This window comes from Melanotaenia boesemani, chromosome 6 (assembly GCF_017639745.1).
Source record: "Melanotaenia boesemani isolate fMelBoe1 chromosome 6, fMelBoe1.pri, whole genome shotgun sequence".
NCBI classification, from domain to species: domain Eukaryota; kingdom Metazoa; phylum Chordata; class Actinopteri; order Atheriniformes; family Melanotaeniidae; genus Melanotaenia; species Melanotaenia boesemani.
The window spans coordinates 2,683,635-2,707,363 of NC_055687.1; the positions used below are offsets into that span (position 1 = coordinate 2,683,635).

At 43.2% G+C, this 23,729-nt stretch overlaps 1 protein-coding gene across 1 annotated transcript; it reads right to left on the bottom strand.

The window, feature by feature from the left end:
• plin6 (perilipin 6) lies at positions 1-22,831 on the bottom strand. The gene is made up of 7 exons (XM_041987795.1): positions 22,581-22,831; positions 21,528-21,726; positions 21,309-21,391; positions 20,917-21,142; positions 18,380-18,561; positions 2,984-3,250; positions 1-1,097 (listed from the first exon to the last, which is right to left on the bottom strand). The coding sequence occupies exons 1-7, from the start codon at positions 22,602-22,604 to the stop codon at positions 690-692; spliced, it is 1,389 nt and encodes a 462-aa protein (XP_041843729.1). The 5' UTR covers positions 22,605-22,831; the 3' UTR covers positions 1-689.
• Positions 22,832-23,729: the final 898 nt, after the last annotated feature.

A 23,729-nucleotide genomic window follows, 5' to 3' on the forward strand; every position in this document is an offset into this window, starting at 1 on the left:
GTGGAAACATGGAAATAGTTTCTGTTGTGTTTTTTTTCAGTGGCAACCGGTTTTAAATTTGTTGCACCTTTGAAATTTCAGAGGTGTCCCACAGGGATCTGTACTCGGTCCAGTTCTTTTTCTTCTAATATGAATAAATTCCTGTCTGTTAGCTCAAGCCTCAAATTTAGTAAAACCTGTCTGAATATTGTTGTTACCACCAAGCAGTTCAGAGCCAATCTGGATGAATCACTAACTCAATAAAAACAAAACCAGACATAAAATGAACACATGGGAACCATTAGGTTAGTTAACCCCATTAAACTTTTGTAAATGAATTACACTGTGTGCTGCAATCATATTAGTCATGTTTTTGACAGAATTAGATGAAAACAAGCTTTTCACTAATATTGTATAAAATCAATTGAACTGAAGTACCCATCAGTCTCTCTGATTACCCATAATTCCCCACTCCTTACAGGTGTTTGTAGAGCTATTGTGTCCTCAGTGAATCAGAATTCCAGCATCAGTGACTGAGCGATAATTTGTCAACGGCTTTCTGGCTCAACACGAAGCACAAACCAGCAGCAGCTGAGGCAAAGGCATGTCATCATCACGGACCGAGACGCTAGGCTGAGACCAGTCAGGGGACAGGGTCAGAGGTTATGATCGACTTGGGACTGGGGTGGGGTCAAACCACAGACTGGTGTTTAAGATTCCTCTTCTTCCGTAGTGATGGCGGCGTTGTCGGTGGAATTGGAGCTCAGGAACTCAAAGGCCTTCTGGCTCTGGGAGACAAACTGTTTGAGCGGTGCGAGCAGCAGCTCGGTAGCGGATGGTCGTCGGATGGCGTTGCCTTCGGAAGGGAGGGCCAAGCTGTCCAGCTCTGGGTTGGTGGGGTCCTTCAGGCTGGAGCGGCGACCGTTGGGAGGGTCGAGGGTTAGGGGGCCTCCGGAGCCTCGGCTAGAACGAGAGTAAAGACTACGACGGCGGCGAGGACGGCCGTCCATTGCCTTCAGGAAGAGACTGTTTACTGAGCTACGGCGAGATGAGCTGCCTGAAGTAAATTCCTCCCGGTTAAGGAAGTCCTCCACCTCCTGGTGGGTCGGCTGCTGCAGCTGACACAGAAGAAGCACAAATTATTCAATGTAACGTACACTGTTTACAGGTGTATTTTACATGTGTTACAGGTGTGTTTTAGACTGTTTACAGGTGTGTTTTAGACTGTTTACAGGTGTGTTTTAGCCTGTTTACAGGTGTGTTTTAGGCCGTTTACAGGTGTGTTTTAGACTGTTTACAGGTGTGTCTTAGACTGTTTACAGGTGTATTTTAAATGTGTTACAGGTGTGTTTTAGACTGTTTACAGGTGTGTCTTAGACTGTTTATAGGTGTATTTCACATGTGTTACAGGTGTGTTTTAGACCGTTTACAGGTGTGTCTTAGACTGATTACAGGTGTATTTTACATGTGTTACAGGTGTGTTTTAGCCTGTTTACAGGTGTGTTTTAGCCTGTTTACAGGTGTGTTTTAGGCTGTTTACAGGTGTGTTTTAGACTGTTTACAGGTGTGTTTTAGCCTGTTTACAGGTGTGTTTTAGGATGTTTACAGGTGTGTTTTAGACTGTTTACAGATGTGTCTTAGACTGTTTACAGGTGTATTTTACATGTGTTACAGGTGTGTTTTAGACTGTTTACAGGTGTGTTTTAGGCTGTTTACAGGTGTGTTTTAGACTGTTTACAGGTGTGTTTTAGCCTGTTTACAGGTGTGTTTTAGGATGTTTACAGGTGTGTTTTAGACTGTTTACAGATGTGTCTTAGACTGTTTACAGGTGTTTTTTACACGTGTTACAGGTGTGTCTTAGACTGTTTACAGGTGTATTTTAAATGTGTTACAGGTGTGTTTTAGACTGTTTACAGGTGTATTTTACATGTGTTACAGGTGTGTTTTAGACTGTTTACAGGTGTGTCTTAGACTGATTACAGGTGTATTTTACATGTGTTACAGGTGTGTTTTAGCCTGTTTACAGGTGTGTTTTAGGCTGTTTACAGGTGTGTTTTAAGATGTTTACAGGTGTGTCTTAGACTGTTTACAGGTGTGTCTTAGACTGTTTACAGGTGTATTTTAAATGTGTTACAGGTGTGTTTTAGACTGTTTACAGGTGTGTCTTAGACTGTTTACAGGTGTATTTTACATGTGTTACAGGTGTGTTTTAGACTGTTTACAGGTGTGTCTTAGACTGTTTACAGGTGTTTTTTACACGTGTTACAGGTGTGTTTTAGCCTGTTTACAGGTGTGTTTTAGGCTGTTTACAGGTGTGTTTTAGACTGTTTACAGGTGTTTTTTACACGTGTTACAGGTGTGTTTTAGCCTGTTTACAGGTGTGTTTTAGGCTGTTTACAGGTGTGTTTTAGACTGTTTACAGGTGTGTCTTAGACTGTTTACAGGTGTATTTTAAATGTGTTACAGGTGTGTTTTAGACTGTTTACAGGTGTGTCTTAGACTATTTACAGGTGTATTTTACATGTGTTACAGGTGTGTTTTAGGATGTTTACAGGTGTGTCTTAGACTGTTTACAGGTGTATTTTAGGCTGTTTACAGGTGTGTTTTAGCCTGTTTACAGGTGTGTTTTAGACTGTTTACAGGTGTGTCTTAGACTGTTTACAGGTGTATTTTAGGCTGTTTACAGGTGTGTTTTAGACTGTTTACAGGTGTATTTTAGGCTGTTTACAGGTGTGTTTTAGACTGTTTACAGGTGAGTTTTAAATGGTTTACAGGTGTGTTAAACTGTTATAGGTGCATTTCATGTGTGTTTCAGGTGTGTCAAAGGTATATCGTGTGTGTCATGTATGTTTCAGGTGTGTTTTAACTGTGTTAACGGTGTCGTTCAAATATATTTTAGCTGTGTTTCAGGTGTGTGTGTGTCAGGTATTGTTAAGTTTGTTACTGTTGTATTTAAAGTGTGTTTCAGGTGTGTTTACGAGTGCTTCCTCCTCTCTGGACTCACCATGTTGTAAAGTGGTGTTGTGTTGATCACCAGCTGCAAAAGGATCTTGGAGAGTTCCTGCAGGTCTTTGAGTGCCTGTTGGACCTGGACTGGGAGCTCTCTGACCTGTTGAACCGGTCTGAGCTCCGCCAACATGGCAGCTCGATCTCTGATCTCTCTGATGGTGGTATCTCTGAGACCCTCTACTTGGTACAGCAGCGCCACCAAGAGGCTCTGCAGGTACTGCAGTAGCTCGCCGGTCAGTTCCAAGACCCAGCTCAGACCCACCTGCAGGAAACAGACAGATGTTAATTCCCACTTCCTAGATTTGACACATTTTTATCTGCTAAGTTTTTGATTTGCTTTTAGAAGCAAATTAGAAGAAGTCTACAGAAGCAAGTATTGGATAAATATTTAATTTCTATTTTGACCAATTGGCTTTCCAGTAGCATGGAGTGAGTAGTTTTCACAGTTTTCTAGACTAAAAGTTTGGACTTCTGTACAACAACAGCTACATTACTGAAGTAGTGGGGGGTCATCTTGATAAAAAAAAACGAAGCTAAAGACAGTTACATCAAAAGATTAGCTTTGGAACGTCCTCCTAGGATCCTGGAGAACTATTCCATACAACTATGTTGAGGAGTGATGGGAACTAGGACTGTTATTAACATTTAATAAGGATTTTTAATGAAAACATTCATTATGGGACATCACTAAACATTTGTTTCAGTCTCAAGGAACGGTTTGGAGGGCCTTGTGAATCTGTTACTCGACACAGCAAACAGAGCAACACAACCACAAACCACGGGATCAGCAAGAGGAAAAAAACAGAGAAGAAGAAGATGACAAGGACAACTGAAAGGCTGTTTGTTTAGTACGTGTTTGGTGGTTGCAAACAACTTCATAGCGGTGCTTAACACCACCAACCCGTGTCTTATCTGACGCCAGAACGTGAGATTGAGCTCTGAACTCAGCACTGCCCACTAGTGGATGAGTAGTGGATGGCAACGTAAAAGACGCATAGAAGTGAGAGGGTGGCGATGTATGACGCTTGAAACAGACCGACCTTTTTACGCATGTAAGGGAGCATAAGTGGGCCTTTACCCTGTACAAGTCAGTCTGGGAAATACATCACAGTTAGAGATCAGACAATGAGGGATATGAACCTGAGCAATGACTTTCGCAACCAGCAGTTATCACTTAAAGAAATGACCGGAAGCTTCTCTAAGAGGGTTCTGACTGGTAAAAAATTAAATTTCTCGGACCAAATATTCAGGCTTAAGGCCTTTTGACTTGTGCTGCCTCTGGGTCTGTATCATAAACTGGATTTGTATTTATGTTTGAACATGAAAAGCAAAAGGAGCTTCAATAGTAGCTGCTACAGATTTCAGTCATGCAATCTAATAAACACCAAGCACGAGTCAGCAGCAGAATCACTGTTCGGCAGCCTTTTCATGGATGCAAGCCACAAACTCAACTTTGCTGCTTATCCCACAAACGCATTTTGCTTACACACGTGGCTCAATTTCAAAGAAAATAAATGTGCTTTCCAAAGTATAAGATTTATTTCCTGGAAGCATCGTTTCAACAATCCACCAAATACCAGTTTCCTTCATTTTTCTGCTAAGTTTATGTACTATTCTATGTGTTGCAAGAAGTCACATAAATAAGATGAATAACATTTAACATTTTACAGCTTGTAAAATGCTTTTGATTGATCCTGAAATTAACTTATTTAATAAAAGGACCAATCAGAGAAGACATCACCTACTTCTCCGCCTCAAAAGTCTGGAAAGCAAGTCATGTATTGATGGGGATGCTTTTCTGCACACAAATACTGTTCAGTGAGTTCATACCACGTGCATGTGCCTGTCTTTCACGTGTGGATGTTTTCAACCCACTGAAGGTCCCTTATTTCTGGCTTTCCCTTCTTACCTCCTTTCCTTCTTTTTCCACTACCTCCTCCTCTCCTGATGAAAACAAAAAGAGGAAAAGTTCCTACCATGTGGTCCCTGTTTCTGCTTTGTCTTCCCAGGAGATGCTGGACTGTTGGCTGCCCTGAGCGAGACATGCAAAGTTGACATCTTTCGCTGTTTTCTAATTGAATTAATTAGGCTGAAATGAATGAGTGTCGAGTCTGGCTGAGGACACTCCTGTTGTTTGTCAGCTGGAAACTTTCTCTTGTTCTGATGATCTGAAGTGGATCTGAGTCCAGCTGGCAGCCGCTGAAGTTTCCCAGAAGAAAACAGAGGAGAAGATCTGGACTCGGACCAAGTTAAAGCTGGCAGAAGAATGCGACACGTGAGGACACCAGAGAGCAACACCACCACAGGAGGGTGCAGAAGCACGCATGGCAGGAATATTTTGCTTTTGTCCTCTCAGGAATGAGGTCAGGGACAGTTTTGGACATATCTCAGAGAAGGAATCAGTCCTAATTTCCAAAATGTCTTCAAAACCCCCAAATAAATAAAAAACAGAGGAGTGTTATGGGGAAAAGGTAGAGATTTTTACAGTATGAGGCATTTGTACGTTTCAAGCCTTAAAAAAAGTCACTTCAGTAAATCTTTTCCCTCTCTGTAACATTCCCGTTCCTTTTCCCAACACTTCCAGGATGTTCTAACATGGACGATGCAGAATGATGAAGAGTTTCCCTTCATCCAACCCCAAACCATCACAGAACCCTGATCCACCCCCAAACCCTCACAGAACCCTGATCCAACCCCAAACCATCGTAGAACCCTGATCCAACCCCAAACCATCACAGAACCCTGATCAACCCCAAACCATCACAGAACCCTGATCCAACCCCAAACCATCGTAGAACCCTGATCCAACCCCAAACATCACAGAACCCCGATCCAACCCCAAACCATCACAGAACCCCGATCCAACCCCAAACCATCACAGAACCCCGATCAACCCCAAACCATCACAGAACCCCGATCCAACCCCAAACCATCACAGAATCCCGATCCAACCCCAAACCATCACAGAACCCCGATCCAACCCCAAACCATCACAGAACCCCCATTCAACCCCAAACCATTGTAAAACCCTGATCCAATCCCAAAACCATCACAGAACCCTGATCCAACCCCAAACCATCACAGAACCCTGATCCAACCCTAAACCATCACAGAACCCCCATCCAACCCCAAACCATTGTAAAACCCTGATCCAATCCCAAAACCATCACAGAACCCTGATCCAACCCCAAACCATCACAGAACCCCGATCCAACCCCAGACCATCACAGAACCCCGATCCAACCCCAGACCATCACAGAACCCCGATCCAACCACAAACCATCACAGAACCCCGATCCAACCCCAGACCATCACAGAACCCCGATCCAACCACAAACCATCACAGAACCCCGATCCAACCCCAAACCATCACAGAACTCCGATCCAACCCCAGACCATCACAGAACCCCGATCCAACCCCAGACCATCACAGAACCCCAATCCAACCCCAGACCATCACAGAACCCTGATCCAACCCCAAACCATCACAGAACCCCCATCCAACCCCAAACCATTGTAAAACCCTGATCCAATCCCAAAACCATCACAGAACCCTGATCCAACCCCAAACCATCACAGAACCCTGATCCAACCCCAAACCATCACAGAACCCCGATCCAACCCCAAACCATCACAGAACCCTGATCCAACCCCAAACCATCACAGAACCCCGATCCAACCCCAAACCATCACAGAACCCCGATCTAACCCCAGACCATCACAGAACCCTGATCCAACCCCAAACCATCACAGAACCCCGATCCAACCCCAAACCATCACAGAACCCTGATCCAACCCCAGACCATCACAGAACCCTGATCCAACCCCAAACCATCACAGAACCCCGATCCAACCCCAAACCATCACAGAACTCTGATCCAACCCCAGACCATCACAGAACCCCGATCCAACCCCAGACCATCACAGAACCCTGATCCAACCCCAAACCATCACAGAACCCCGATCCAACCCCAGACCCTCACAGAACCCTGATCCAACCCCAAACCATCACAGAACCCTGATCCAACCCCAAACCATCACAGAACCCTGATCCAACCACAAACCATCACAGAACCCCGATCCAACCCCAAACCATCACAGAACCCTGATCCAACACCAAACCATCACAGAACCCTGATCCAACCCCAGACCATCACAGAACCCCGATCCAACCCCAGACCATCACAGAACCCCGATCCAACCCCAAACCATCACAGAACCCTGATCCAACCCCAAACCATTGTAGAACCCTGATCCAACCCCAAACCATCGTAAAACCCTGATCCAACCCCAAACCATCACAGAACCCTGATCCAACCCCAAACCATCGTAGAACCCTGATCCAGTCTCATACCATCACAGAATCATCTTTGCAGCATCTGGTGGGGCAGCAGAGACACAACCAGAGAATTAAAGAAACTAAACAAACTGATCCAGAAGTTCTGGTTCTTTTCTGGGGACTGATCTGGAGCTCCTGGAGCTGACTGTCCAGAGAAAACATGGAGGATTCTTCTCATCCTCTACAACACAGTGAGGTAACAGCAGCTTTTAGTAAGAATCTTTTATCCAAATCAACAAAATAAATACATATATATCAGCTTCTGGAACAAAACTAACTGATGAGTAATCCTTAAAACTCTAACTCTGTGGGGTAAACTGTGATGGATAACTACCCTTTAGCTGATCTACGAATGTTTTCCAGGCCTTTCTATCCCGTCCAGGAGGTTTACAATCCAGCCACTAAATTAAGTGTTTAGTCAGAGACTAAATGATCCATGATCATTATCACATTTCATCATAAAAAGATCACTATCACTACTATGTTGCTAAGAGACCTCTATTTAGACCTGGACATGATGATGAAGCCACTTCCTGTCAGACTTTCCACCAATCAGAGAGCTTAGATTGTTGAGGCTATACTGAAAACATAATGTCTGGGTTTTGGCTGGCATTAAAAGGGTTCAGCTTCTTCAGACTTCTTCTTCTTTCCTTCCGGCTTTTCCCTTTAGGGGTCACCACAGCTTCCATCTAACCCTATCCTCTGCATCCTCTTCTCTCACACCAACCACTTTCATGTCCTCCCCAACAACATCTACAAAGCTCCTCTTTAGTCTTCCTGTAGGCCTCCTATCTGGCAGTTCCAACCTCAGCATCCTTCTACTGATATATTCACTATCCCTCCTCAGTACACATCCAGACCATCTCAGTCTGGTCTTTCTGGCTTTATCTCCAAAACATCTAACATGTGTTGTCCCTCTGATGCACTCATTCCTGATCCTATCCATCCTTGTCACTCCTAAAGAGAACCTCAACATTTTAGTCTCTAACATACTTCTCTGCCACTCCAGACTTTCTCATACAGGACCACAGTTCCTCTCTCAGCACCCTGTCGTATGCTTCCTCTAAATCCACAGACACAATGCAGCTCCCTCTGACCTTCTCTGTCAACAATCTCAAAGCAAACTTCTTCAGACTGGTTTAGATTAAAAAACAAACAAAAAACAAAACAAGTAGAATAAGATTTAAGAGTTAATATTTTCTAATATTAGTTTGAATAAAAAGAAGATAAAAACCTGCTAACATTATAATTAACCTCAGAGGATAAATAAAGTGTTTTTCTTTTCATTTAAACTCAATCTGGTGTCATCAGACCTTCAGGTAGAAACTGTTCTCAGGTCAGTCCTGGGAAACTCTGCAGGCTTTTGTCAGGTATTTGGGTCAAAGGGAGACGGTTAATTATGACCTCTGACCTCCTGACAACCAGCCAGATCAACACGTGATGAGGTGGAGGATCCTCATTAGTCTGAACAAGCTGACAACAAAAATCTGCTTTTCAGCTGTTACAGAAACGTGATCAGCTGATGCATCAAAGAGCGTCTGTTTACAGTATGTTGTTGTTCTCACACATCTTTCAACATCAGTGAGGAGACGGGTCAAACTTTCCGTCCACATCTACAACAGCTCTGTACAACAGGACGAGAACTCTCTCACCAGGATGGAGTCAATCCCAAAAATCCCCAAACAGCCAAACCAGGACATCTGCAGACGTCAGTTCAGTGATGCTGGTTTGACTCCACTTCGCATTTACTGGTGCTGGATTGTTTTATTTAGGGAGGAAATTTAATTTCTATTGACTTGATGCTGATTCATGTACTTTAGTCCTGATCCAGTTCTCATTTCGTCTCAACAGCCAGACTTTGTTGTAGTCTTTAACCCTTTAATGTGGTATGTATAATACATACGTACATATATACATACATACATACATACATACATACATACATACAGAAACATACAGTCTCTGAGACCTTTTGCATCACTTTATGGTAAAAAAAAAATCTTGCTCAAAGCCCTGTTGAACACAATCTAATAGTTGTCCTCAGACTCCTGGTGGACACCTTTTGCACTACAATAATTCTGACATATCACGCAGTAATAAAATATACTATATAAGAAACAGGGTAAATATACAGAAATTATTTTTGTTATTGTTTACACTTTGTTAAGGGCTAAATAAAGACTTCTGATTTAAAAAATTAGAATTATCTCCCATTTTTCTTTTTTTTTAACCTTGTCCATTCCAGCACAGTAGCAGCAGAAAGAAAGTCTGGCTGCTGTGTTGTGCTTTACCAAGGGGAGCTTTATGGGTTTAAAAATCCTCTTGATAATCTGACTTTATATGTACACACACACACACACACACACACACATATATATATATATATATGTATGTATGTATGTATAGCGGCCTTTCTGTGTGGAGTTTGCATGTTCTCTCCGTGTATGTATGGGTTCTTTGCGGGTACCCGGCTTCCTCCCACCTTCCAAAGACGTTGATGTCCGTTTAACCGGTGAGTGTGAGTGGCTGTTTGTCTCCCTGTGATTGACTGGAAACCTGTCCAGGTGAACCTGCCTCTCGCCTGTTAATTCCTGGGATAGGCTCCAGCTGCCCCGCAACCCTTAATTGGACTAAGCTACACAAAAATTAAATGAAATGATTAATTATTTATTTATGTGTTTTTTAATCTGATTTATTAAATTTGAACCATGGAATGTACATAATCGTGCTGGACCTGACCAGAGGGGACAGGAATGTAGAAAAAAGAAAGCAGAGACTAAAGCCCCGTTTCTACTGATGGATTCTATTTCCATCCAGCTGATACTCCACCTCTCAGGTAACGGTTGGCTGTGGAAACGCAATGAGGCTTACAGTTTACAGATTATATCCGCGCCCTAACTGTCCCGTCCTGACCAGTTGTAGAAGCAACAAGCCTTTAATCCAACCTAACAGCAGACAAGCAGCTGCTACACCTGTACAGAAACACAACAGAGAATTTCCTACAGCTTTTACAGGTAAACTAAGCAGACAACCATCAGGAGTTCCTAAAGAATAACCAAGACAGCAACAACAACATGAATCACAACAACAACCAAAGAACCAGAAACACACACACCTGAACCAAAGCATCTCTTAGTGTATAAACACACTGGACACCTCAGTGCTGAGTCATCATGCAGAGGATGAGGAAGGAGGAAGATCAGAGATGAGTGTGATCCTGCTGATGTGACCACACCTCCACGGAGGCTAGAGGCAGACTAGGGTGGCCCAGAGACCCGGGCCCCCAGACAACCAGCACCCACCCCAATGTTCCAGCCACACACCCCGAGAACCAGGGCACCATCTACCACTCCCCCCTTCCTCCCCTTACCCACCCCCACCCCCTACACCTTCTCTCCACCCACCCACCCACAAATACCCTCCACCACCCCTCCCTCTTCTCTGGACACCATTTGTACTACAATAACTCTGCCATCACGCGGTAATAAACAGTAAATATAAAAAAAATAATTGTTGTTGGTTATTGTTTTACATTTTGTTAAAAGGCCAAATAAAGACTTCAGATACAAAGAATTAGATTTCTCTTCCCATTTTTTTCTGGGATTGGAGTTTAAAGGGTTCAGCAGTTTTCCAGCTTCTGAAGGTGTTTTGTTTTTGTTAAAAAATGACTGATGGATTCTATCATAAAAGGGGCCCATAAACTGAACGGAACCATCCCATATCTGGGCCCCCTTCAGTAGCAGGTCCATAGGAGAACGGGATGGTTAGGATGGAGCTGCTGCGGTCACAATTCAGTCTGTTGACTGGACGACAGAAAAACAGAATTTCTCGTGACAAAAATACAAGATTAACACCCCGTTGGAGTTGAGTGCTTTCACTTAACCATTCACCCAACGTTGGAGAAATAAGATTTATGTTATGACATGGCCATCACAGCAGTTTGAAGGACACAGAGACCACCCGCTGGTTTGGGAAGCTGTGAAAGGTCTGACTGATGAAACTATGGACTCCTATTGGTAAGCGGAGTGTCCATCACGTAGGGTTAGCAGGTCATTTCCCAACTATCTGGACTCATTTTGCAGCAAGGACGCTTATTCACACAAGGAAAACATACAAGACAGATGTGGACATCCCAGCAAGTTCAGAGCAAGTTCAGACCGAGCAAAGCTCAGAGGAACCTTTTTTTTTTGTGGTTTTGACTCATGACCATCACATGTGGCCCACAAGGAAATTACCATGATCTTTGTATCCGGACCACTTCTGGTAGCCGTAATCCACACCCAGGCCAACAACTGACATCTGGACCACATGTGGCCCACACAACACATGCCGGTACCATATCTGAGCCAGAAGTAGCCCAGATTCTGCCCAAACATGTCTGCAGTCTGGGACATCTCAGACTGTCCAGGTCTCAGTTAGCAGGTTAAATGTTAAAGTTCATGACAGTCCAGTTAGAAACAGACTGGACCTTCCTTGTTGGGAAGGGTTGCAGGAGAAAAAAAAAACAACATGGCAGCACGGCTTAGGTTGGCAAAGCTGCATCTGCTTCTGAAACCAGGTCCTCTGGACAGTCCAGACCAGAGTGGACATGTTTGGTCCTTAAACACCTCATAACAACAGACAGCACGGCGGTGGAGGGATGATGGTCTGGAGTCTTGCAGTCATTGATGGACCATGAACTCCTCTGGATGCCAAAGTCTTCTAGTGAGTGAGTCCATCTTTCCAACACTAAAGCTGAAACTGGCTCATGCAGCAGGACAAAGAACCCAAACACAGCAGCAGATCTACACCAGAACCAGGTGTTGACCTGGTCCAGTCAGAGTCCAGACCTCATCCTGGCTACAGGAACCAGAAAGGCTGGAGGGGAAGGAGGTCTCTGGGACCTCCAGATGCTTCAAACCTCAATGAACTGAAGCAACACTGGAAAGAAGGACGGAGCAGAATTCCTCCACCACCACTGAGAGGGACTGATCACATCATCCAGAAACCACGACTGCAGTTTCCTGCTGCTGGAGGAGCTTCTAGAAGCTGCTGGATGCTGGAGAGGAACAAGTCTCAGCCCCATACAAACTTTAAGTTTCTGTTTTGTGAATAATAACAGTTTGATTTGTTAGCATGTTAGCATGTTAGCATGTTAGCATGTCCTCCTCATCTGAACCGTTACTGTATGAAATGTGTGTGAATCCATGTGAAGACGTGGTCAGCGACCACTCTCGCTGTGATGTGAGATGTGAGCTGATGATGACTCACAGCAGCAGAAACTGGGATCTGAGCAGAGCTTACTGGTTATCACTCCATCAGCTGCGATGCTTCATGCAGCACGTAGGCACAGAAGCACTTTAATTACAGCCGTCTGCAGAGGAAGCAGATCCAGTTATCTGTAATGGAGCTGGTTTTCCTGGTCCTGCCCCAGTCTGTGTGGGCTTCGCATCCAGACTGAACGTGCTGGATGTCATGACTCGTCTTCACGTCTCGTTTTACAGCTTTCTATTTCTCTAAAAGCTGAAAGCTTCCAGAAATGAACTGAAGCCCAACTGAGATCTTTCTTCTCTGTGTTTAAGGTTTTAGGAGAATTTGTGTGGAATCAGCTGTGAGTGGGACCTGTGAAGTCAGCGAGCAGCATCGAGCTGCCAATCAAGCTGCATCTGATCAGACTCCATGTTTGTTTGGTTGTTCTGCACGATGAAGAAACTTCTTTCTGCTCACGTAGCTGCTACAAACACACTTTATCTCCAGCGTAATTATTCCCACAGCTCAACCGCAGCAGCTATTTCTGCACTTTTGGTGGGAATTTCTGAGCAGCGTTACTCAGACTTTTAGCTGTTTATAGAACATTATTGTCATTTTTCATGCAGCTGATGAGCTGTTTCTGAAGCATTGAGGAATTTCTGGGAAGTTGTTTCAGGAAGGTGAACTTGACCAGTTTTTACTGGATTTGAACTGTTTCATTTATTGTCACTATTTTGGGGGTTATTTGGGGGGTTTTCTTGGTGGTGAATTATTAAACAAGTTTTACTTCTTTACTTGGTGTTTGGACAGATTAAATCTCTGGTATTCTTGTAAAGCTTTTAAGCCTTTTTTTTATTGTAGCTGACATAACAAAAGATTTTTATAGTGTTTGATTTAAATTGTGAGTGGACTTTTACTTATACAGCACTTTTCCAGTCAGCTTGACCACACAAAGAGCTTCACACTACCTGTCACATTCACCCATTTACACACACTCATACCCCGATAAACACACTGAGAGGCAACGTGGGGTTCAGGGTCCAAAGACACTTAAGGGTCAAAGTGTTTTTATTATTAACATTATTATTATTATGAACATTATTATTATTAACATTATTATTATTATGAACATTATTATTATTATTATTATTATTATTAATATTATTATTAACATTATTATTATTATTATTATTATTATTATTATTATTTGTTGTTTTTTTGTTGTAGAAGGCACTTGGCTTCTAAATTGCAGGTAAAAGGCTGAATTTATTGTCTTTTAACAGAACTAATTATTTACTATGACTCAGCTTCAGTACATTTATTTATTCAGCTTTTTGCTCTACAAACATCAGACTTATTTAAGATGAGTAATAACTGGATTAAAATAAAGTTCTATTCATTCAATATATTCTCGTAAAGCCCATGTTGGGATTTAAAGTGAGTGTTTTATGTTATTTGGACAGAATTGACCTGAATCCCATCCAACGGGCATCTGAAGCTCCGTTCCAGAGACAGAAAAGATTCCTGGTCCTCAGAAGGATAAAAGTCCAGGACTGTTCCTGTGGGAGCAGCTGAGTCACGTCTGCATGTCTGTTTACTTGCTCTGCATCACGAGTTCAGATTTTTATCTCAAATGTTCAGTTTATTTTAGGAAGCAGCTGCTGTTTCACCAAACTGATGCAAATCTGTTGGTGGATGAATCCTGAGGAGACAAACGTGGACGGAGACATTGCCCCGACAGGATGTTCGGCTTCACGTCTGAATCATGTTTCTGAAGAAACATCCAGACAACTTCATCATCAACATCTCTGATTTTAGCAAACAGAAGTTCACATTTACAGTTTTCCTCATTTTAACACTCAAACCTCAGCAGGCCTCCCCGAGGTCCATCTCCTCCTCCACCAGCAGTGGTGGTGTGTAGCTCTGTGGGGTAAATGTGATGGATATTTTACCCTTCAGCTGATCTACGGAAGTTTTCCAGCATTTCTATCCCATCCAGGAGGTTTACAATCCAGCCACTAAATGTAGTTTTATTCAGAGACTCTATCTGGTAAATCCACAATGATCCATGATAACAGCATTATTTATCACATTTCACCATAAAAACATCACCATCACTACGATGTTGCTAAGAGACCTCTATTTAGACCTGGACATGATGATGAAGCCACTTCCTGTCAAACCTGGTGCCAAAAATCGGCTGAGCTGGAGTTGGTTTAGTGAGGATAACTTAGCAGGTAAATAGTAGAAGAAATAACTAGAAATGAGGAAAAGTGGAAACATGGAAATGGTGTCTGCATGATGACTGGGATTAAAAGGTTTGGCTTCTACAGGAGGGTTTAGATTAAATAAAAAAGGCAGAACAAAAACATTGTAAAAACATTGTTTGGGGTTTTAAGGGTTAAATGAGGACTTCATCATTTAGTCTAAGGACACAGGAGACACGTCCTCAACTCTTAATAAAATTGCTGGTTTTGTCACTTTTTAGAAGCAACATTTTGATCAAAATCTTTTTGTTCCAATCAGCGTCAACTAGGTTTCCATGGCGACAGCAGCTCGTGCAGATGCTGAAGTATCAGTGCTGGGAAGAGAGGCGGAGGACGGGCTACGTGCTGCAGATCCCAGTGTATGTGTTGGGAATAATCGCGTTTACACAAGGACGTGCAGCAGTGCATCACGTAAACAATGAAGCAGCTTGTTTCTGGTTCATGTTCAGCGTTGTAGATCAGATTAAACGTCTCTCCTCAGCAGCTTGTTGTCAAGTTCTGCCCAAACAAGTTGACCCATTAATCTGATTCAGGCTCTGCAGCAGGAAACATCCAAAACCTGCAGGATGGCAGCCCTCCAGGACTTGGGACACCCCTGATGCAGACACTGAACATTCAGGAGGGTCAGTGCAGGAAAAGTCACAGATGAGGTTGCAGATGGTACTGAAGGAATCAGGTGTTCGGTGGCTGAGTCCAACATGCTCCGTGTGGAAGCTGTGAGGGTTAACCTCTGTCTCAGGACCTGCAGCACCATAAAGCTCTGAGTGCTGTGCAGCTACCAGACCTGCAGCATTGTTTCAGCTAACTGCTCCTGGAAGATATTAGAGAATCAAACAGATCAGAAGCTGCAGCTCAAACATTTGATTATTAACAGCTGATCATCGTCAGCAGAAACCAGGGAAGGAAACAATCCTGCAAACAGCTGAGCAGATGAAGCCGCTTCTCTGGTTCATGCACTGGTTCAGTTTTACGTTGTGTTTCCTGTGCTGGTCTTTCTGCAGCCCCAAAGATGAGCATGGAGCTGAAAACTGAGCTGTACAAGCTGACTGACTGACTGGGGCGCCGAAAAGGGGGGGTAAAGGGGAAGGACTGAGGGGACTGACAGGGGTCCAGAAAGGCCTCAATGCAGCTGTAATACTAACAAAATGGTCTAATACTCAATGATAAACGTACAATCACAAACATTTTAGTTACAATGCCTTGGTGTCACTAAGTCTCTTTGCTTTGGAAACATTTCTGAACCCCCCCCCCCCCCCCCCCCCCCCCACAACCTGCTCCATCAGCTGCTCCATCAGCTGATACAGACAGACAGCAAGTGGATGGTAAGACGGCAGGATGCCTCAAAAAATCGTGAAGTTTAAAGAAAAAAGCTGAGACTGGAGAGCAGAGGGGTGGACAGTACGTCATCCAGTTCTTTCAGAGACGAGGTGGTCGGTCAGCTCGTCTGATGGAAAGTTGTGGAACATCAGCTTGTTGTCTCTTCTAAACTTTGTTTATATAAGCTGGCTCACTTTGCTCCATATTAGCTCATATTTCTGAAGAAACTCTGGATTTTATTCATTTCACTGTTTTGGTCAAATAATCAAGGCAGGCAAACGAAGAGGTTAAAAACAGACCCCCCACCTCACCTGAACACATCCAGGTAGGCCCTGAGGAAGGAGGGGATCAGCTGAGCGTTGAAAAAAACATGATATAATAGAAAAAATTGTTCTGAATTAATAATAGTAAATAAAAAATAGTTTGTATTTATTTTATACCGATTTGAATGGATGATAAAATTCTCTTTGCTACATGAGGAGACGATGACGTGGAGGATTGGTAGTCAGATCAGTTTCCCTTCACATTGTTGGTGAAATCACTGAAAGCATCTTTAAGTAAAACAAAATAGGTGGAGGCCACCAGAAATAAAGATTGTGATGCTGTTACATCTCAGTAACCCATGGTTACCAACTACCGTTTAGTCAGCGCAGTGATTTACAACAATAAGTCTATTTGACCGGAACTTCTTTTATAGGTGTCCATTGTCACTTTTTAGTGGACACCCTCCAGCCAATCAGCATCGTGTATTCACCCAGACCATGTTATAATCATATATATATGTATGTATTTATGTATCTATTGGTGCCCTCATGCTATAAGGTGAAATCAATTTTGACCTGTCGTGTTCAGCCAGTGACGCTTGTGCTTTAACTGTGTTTGACTTGTAACACCTGAGCTCCCCGTTATGCAGCACAGGTGAAACAATGGAAACGTGTTGGTTTTACTAAAAAAGGATTGATTCAGGCAGTGGGTTCAGGCAACACGGTTTAGTGTTTCAGAAAATGAAAAAAACTCTAACCCCATGATGTCTGTCTTTTCTTTTCTTTTCTTTTCTTTTCTTTTCTTTTCTTTTCTTTTCTTTTCTTTTATTCATTTACTTCTATTTATGTTTGTTTATGCAATTAATTTATTATTTATTATAGAATTTATTGTTATTCATTTATTTTGTATTCATTTGTATTATCTTGTATTAATTTATGACCTGTTTTTATATTTTTTATTTATTATTTGTCTGTTTGTTAGTCATGTATTCAATTAATTATATTCTATTGATGTTTTTTTGTATTGAATTTTCTTTTGTAATTTATTTAATTTGATCTTTTTACATATTTTCATTTATTGATTTACTATTAATTTATTTTATATTAATTTATTTTTTGTTATTAATTTTTTTATCCTAGTTTTTTTCTATTTGTTATTTTTTATTCCTTTAATACTGTATATAGTTTTTATATAATTTTAACTACCCGGCCGCTCTAAATTGTAATAAGCGTTATGGGAAATGAATGCATTGCTGTTTAGAGGTCAACTGGACGCCTGCTGCAGAAACACTGCCTCCTCATGATAATGACAACAAGCAGAATTTGTGCCATCTGGTTGTAAAGTTTGAATCTGAAGCATCACAACAGATGGACGTGTGAGGGGCGAGAGAGGTGTCATAACACAGAGAGAGAGAGTCACGGTGACGTTTAAATGGAACAACCACACCCAGTAAAACAGAAAAGAAATAGTTCAGATTTCAGAGAAGCTGAAGGGAGAATTAAAGGTGTGTAACCTGCGAGGCCTGGGACCAGATCTATCTGTGCAGCCTACAAAGGAAAACACAGATTTTACACCATCAAAGGCACAAAGAAGAAGAAGAGCTGCTCAGAGCGCGACCCGAAAGAGAAACACCAAGTTATCAGTAATGTTTTAAAGTTGGAGGAAAATGGAGGTGATGCAGCAGCATTTAGATAGACCTTCTTAAACAGAAGAAAACACAAAGAGGGTCAAACTTCTGAAGTTATTGAGTTAACCAAATGAAAACTGGGAGGACAGAATCTAGATTCTCTCTGACAGGTAACCTCTGACGCTGGTACAGATTCTGTTACTGCATGGTGTCTGATAGGATGTGAGATGGTTGCTATCTTCGGGTTTACCACTAGATGTCAGTAACGTTTGCAGAAAGCACAGACACACTTCGTTCTGGTTTAACTGGATCTACTGGTGTCCAGTTGGACTTGTCATTGGGACTCACCTTGTCAGCGGCGTCTCCCATCGTCCCCATAGCTATCTGCAGCAGCTCTCTGATCTTCATCATACGATAGTAAAGCTGCAGGCTGAGGGCCAGCAGGAGGCTGCGGACCCTGATCCACAGGCTGGGCTCGTCATCCTCGTCTTCATCCTCTAACTCCTGCACCCTCATCTCCCATTCCTGACCTAACGGACAACAAAGACTCATCATGACTATGGATGGATGGATGGATGGATGGATGGATGGATGGATGGATGAATGGATGGATGGATGGGTGGATGAATGGATGGATGGATGGATGGATGATGGATGATGGATGGATGGATGGATGGATGATGGATGGATGGGTGGATGAATGGATGGATGGATGGATGGATGATGGATGGATGATGGATGTATGGATGGATGGATGGATGGATGGATGAATGGATGGATGGGTGGATGAATGGATGGATGGATGGATGGATGATGGATGATGGATGGATGGGTGGGTGGATGAATGGATGGATGGATGGATGGATGGATGGATGGATGATGGATGGGTGGATGGATGGGTGGGTGGGTGGATGGGTGGGTGGATGGATGGATGGATGAATGGATGGATGGATGGATGAATGGATGGATGGATGTATGTATGGATTGATGGATGGATGGATGAATGGATGGATGGGTGGATGAATGGATGGATGGATGGGTGGGTGGATGAATGGATGAATGGATGGATGGATGATGGATGGATGATGGATGTATGGATGGATGGATGGATGGATGGATGAATGGATGGATGGGTGGATGAATGGATGGATGATGGATGGATGGGTGGGTGGATGAATGGATGGATGGATGATGGATGGATGATGGATGGATGATGGATGGATGGGTGGGTGGATGAATGGATGATGGATGATGGATGGATGGATGGATGGATGGATGGATGGATGGATGGATGGATGATGGATGGATGGGTGGATGAATGGATGGATGGATGGATGGATGGATGGATGGATGATGGATGGATGGGTGTGTGGATGAATGGATGGATGGATGGATGGATGGATGGATGGATGAATGGATGGATGGGTGGATGAATGGATGGATGGATGGATGGATGATGGATGATGGATGGATGGGTGGGTGGATGAATGGATGGATGGATGATGGATGGATGATGGATGGATGGGTGTGTGGATGAATGGATGGATGGATGATGGATGGATGGATGGATGGATGGATGGATGGATGGATGGATGGATGGATGGATGGTTGATGGATGGGTGGATGGATGGATGGATGGGTGGATGGGTGGGTGGATGGATGGATGGATGGATGATGGATGGATGGGTGGATGGATGGATGAATGGATGGATGGATGAATGGATGGATGGATGGATGGATGGATGGATGAATGGATGGATGGATGGATGGATGGATGGATGGATGGATGTATGTATGGATGGATGGATGAATGGATGGATGGATGAATGGATGGATGGATGGATGGATGGATGGATGAATGGATGGATGGATGGATGGATGGATGGATGGATGGATGGATGGATGGATGGATGGATGGACTGTTCATATTTTAGACTTATCTTCAGATTTATCAGGTTTCCTTTCGAGCTGATATCAGACTGAATATCATACTTGTCCATGTCTAAAACTAAACCTGGTCCTCATTAAGACAGAAGAACAGCATTAAACACATTTGTTCCTCTGAAACAGAAACTCTTACAAAAGCCCCCTCAGTGTCAGATTTTCACGCCTGTCATATTCACGCTCAACTTTTCACTTTCAGTGTGATCAACGTCATGTGACTTTCTGCTCTGGTTCACTCACCCAAAGTTTCTGATATAAAAAAAAGTTTAAATGGTGTAAAGAGATGGAGCTGAATGGAGACGGTGCAGAAGCAGTGGAGGAAGCTTCAGACCGTTGGCGCCCTCTGCTGGTTGACCTCGCCACACACAGAAGCTGATAAATTTTCAGACTCATGGGAAACATGTTGCTCATGAGCCCCTCAGACTTTATCTGTCAAAATTTTAAAATATTTCCTCTTTTTTCAATGTTTAATTAAAGGTTTAATCAAGGATAATATTTACTATTTTTCTGACAAGACATTAAAGCAACCCATTTACACCTTTTCACTCATTCATTCATTCATTCATTCATTCATTCATTCATTCATTCATTCATTCATTCATTCATTCATTCATGTGATCCAAATGTGATTTACATCAAAATGTTCCAAACATTTTCTGTGATTAGTCAAATTTGTTCCTTTTAAATTATTTTCCTCTTCTAAATGTGAATACAGAAATATGAATCATTATAACACAGAGGACTAAAAACACTAAATTCATTTCTGTGTTTATTGTAAAATAATTTGCCTGAAGAAACTTTGAGGAACAATGTTTCACCTCAGGGGCGGTTCTAGAGAATTTTTGACTAAGCTCTTTTTCCTTGACATAATCAGAAACATAATGGGGTAAATTTTTGTTGTTTGGTCACTCCAAGGAGTCTAAAACAGATTTTGTACTCACGCAGCAAAGGTGGGAGGGGCAGGTAATATGCAGTGGCATCCTCCAAACGACTCAGCACGTTGTCCAGTCCTGATGAGGCGGCTTGGCCCACCTCAGTTTCCTGCAGCTGCTGTAGGGTCGTCCGAACTGCATCACCCAGATGCTCCAGCTGATCCAGAGCTCCATCCACCCACATCTGCATGTCGTCCAGGGTCAAGAAAAGAGCGTCCTTCAAGTGAGTCATCACCTGAGGAGCAGAATTAACCTAAGATCAGCTGATCTGTGAGCAAACAGCTGACTCAATCTGCAGAGTGGATCCATGAAAACCTTTAAAGATGCAAAACTTGACTGATTAAACACAAACAGAACTAATAAGCTATCTGATCAGTAGCAGACGTGAGAGCAGCACAAACCTCTTCTGTCGACTGGTTTAGGATTGGAAAGTTTCTTTCCAGGATGTCAAGACCTTCAAGAGCAAAACTGTTGGCAACTTCAACTGCAGAGAAAATTAAAACACATGGGTGACTGTGGACAGAAATGACTGATTCATCACTTACTCATACACATTTCTACAACCGAGCAGTGTTAGTATTAGTAGTATCAATCATACACTAAGATGAATTTTTACATACTCTGAGGCTCCAGACTCTGGAGAAGAGGTGTGGCTTGTCTTAGGGCCTCTTCTGAGATGCTGAGAACTCCGACCTCTGCCACTCCTCCCACCAGACCCAGCAGAGGGTAGCGATCTTTAACCCCCAGATATGCTGATGTCACCGACTGTAACGCTGAGCGGACCAAAGGTAGACTGGAAACTCTTTGTAAGGCACTGGTCTGGAACACAAGTTGGACAGCGTCACACCAGCAGCTCCATCAAATCCTACAGTTTTACCAACTAACAAGCCAAACCTACCAACCAATCACAAGTTCTTCTGGTTAATGCAATGAAGTTCACCGTACCAATCATCCAACCAACCAACACATTAACTAAGCAACAAACTAATCACTCATCCAACCAACCAACACACTTACCAACCAACTAACCAACCAACCTTCCATCCAACTAACCAATCATCCAACCAACCAACACACTAACCAACCAACCTTTCATCCAATCAACCAAGAAACGACCAACTTTCCATCCAACTAACTAACTAACTAACTAACTAACCAATCTATCTAACCAACAGACCAACCTTCCATTCAACCAACCAACCAACCAACCAACCAACCAACCAACCAACCAACCAACCAACCAACCAACCAACCAATCATCCACCCAACAAACCAACCAACCAACACACTAACTAACCAACCAACCAACCAACCTTCTATCCAACCAACCAACCAACCAACCAACCAACTAACCAATTATCCAAACAACAAACTAATCAATCATCCAGCCAACCAACACACTAACTAACTAACCAACCAACCAACCAACACACTAACTAGCCAACCAGCCAACCTCCGATCCAACAAACCAGCCAATCATCTAACCAACCAACACACTAGCTAACCAACCAACCAACCAATCATTTAAACAATCAACCACCCAACAAAGCCTTTAACCAACAAAAAGCAAATAGTTAAGGTGACCATCTAACCAGTTCCCCAGCTGAGCACCTGTTGTGTTTACAGAGCTTACAGGAGTGTTGCTGCTTGTGTTGTAGCGTCTCTAAACTTACCTTATGGTCTAGATGGGCTGCCATTTCTTCTTCACTGTATCTAAAGAGAAGCAAATTAAAGAGAGGTCACAGATCATATCTGTCGTTCTGGTTTTAACTTCTGATTCCAGCATGAGGCAGTCAGCTGCTGAGCGTCCACAAAGCCGGGGCCTGTTGAGCCAAAAACCAGCATGAAAATCAGCTTTTCTCTGCATCATCTGAAGCAGCCTGAGCTCTCTCAGCAGCAGCTGCTGCACAGAACGCTCATTCAGCCTGGCATCTTTAAAAACCAGAGCGCAGAGAAGTAGCGTGAAGGCTTCACATGGAGGTAAACAATATGCTTTATAACATTTTTATCAGCTGAGTCCTGGTTTGATTAGGAAGTTTTCATAAACACAGTGAAATGCATAAGAAGCCACTCAGATCTAAAATCATTAACCTGCTCCTATTGGCTGATCCTGCCATTCAAAAGCTAATCAGTCATCAGGTAAACAAAGGTAGCAGCTGACATCAAGTACATGAAATACAGCACGATGCATAGGGGTATAGAAACAGAGACGTGGACCAGGAGAGCTTTCCTCTCCAGCGTTTAAAATCAGCTTAACCCCCCCAGAGAGATCAAGACCACCACCTGTAGACCAGAATGGGAGGACCACCATCTCATCCCTGCTCTGGACTGTTTCCTGTCCTGCCCTCAGGGAGAAGGTACGGCAGTCTGACACGCAAAACTGGAAGGTTCTGGGACAGTTTTTATCCAACGGCTGTCAAACTGCTCTACAGTTAAAACTCTCGCTTACACGGCAACCCATAGCAACATGAGGCAATATAATAATTTCACTTAAATGACTTTTATACTTTTATAACTACTGTTGCGTGAGGGTGTAGGAGGATGGGGGAGTGGTAGATGGTGCCCTGGTTCCCAGATTGTACGACTGGAACATTGGGGTGGCTGTCACAGGGTTCTTGGGGCTCTGGTCCCTTCGCTCTGGCTGCCCTGGATGGCCGGTGTCTGGCGGGGTCAACGGCTGCTGATCTTGACCCACCGGGGCCTGTGCCTTGTCACCATGGGGGGCTCTGGCTGGGGCCTTGCTTTACCGGGGTGATCTCTTAGTGGGTCCGGGGTGGTCTTCATGGTGGGGGGGCTTGGGCTCGTGCTCTGGGATTGCTACT

Coding starts and splice junctions, on each gene's coding strand:
- plin6 (XM_041987795.1), bottom strand. CDS start 22,604: ATGGCAGCCCATCTAGACCATAAG. Junction 21,727..22,580: donor CAGCCCATCTAGACCATAAG/GTAAGTTTAGAG, acceptor CTTGTGTTCCAG/ACCAGTGCCTTACAAAGAGT. Junction 21,143..21,308: donor TAAACCAGTCGACAGAAGAG/GTTTGTGCTGCT, acceptor TCTGCTCCTCAG/GTGATGACTCACTTGAAGGA.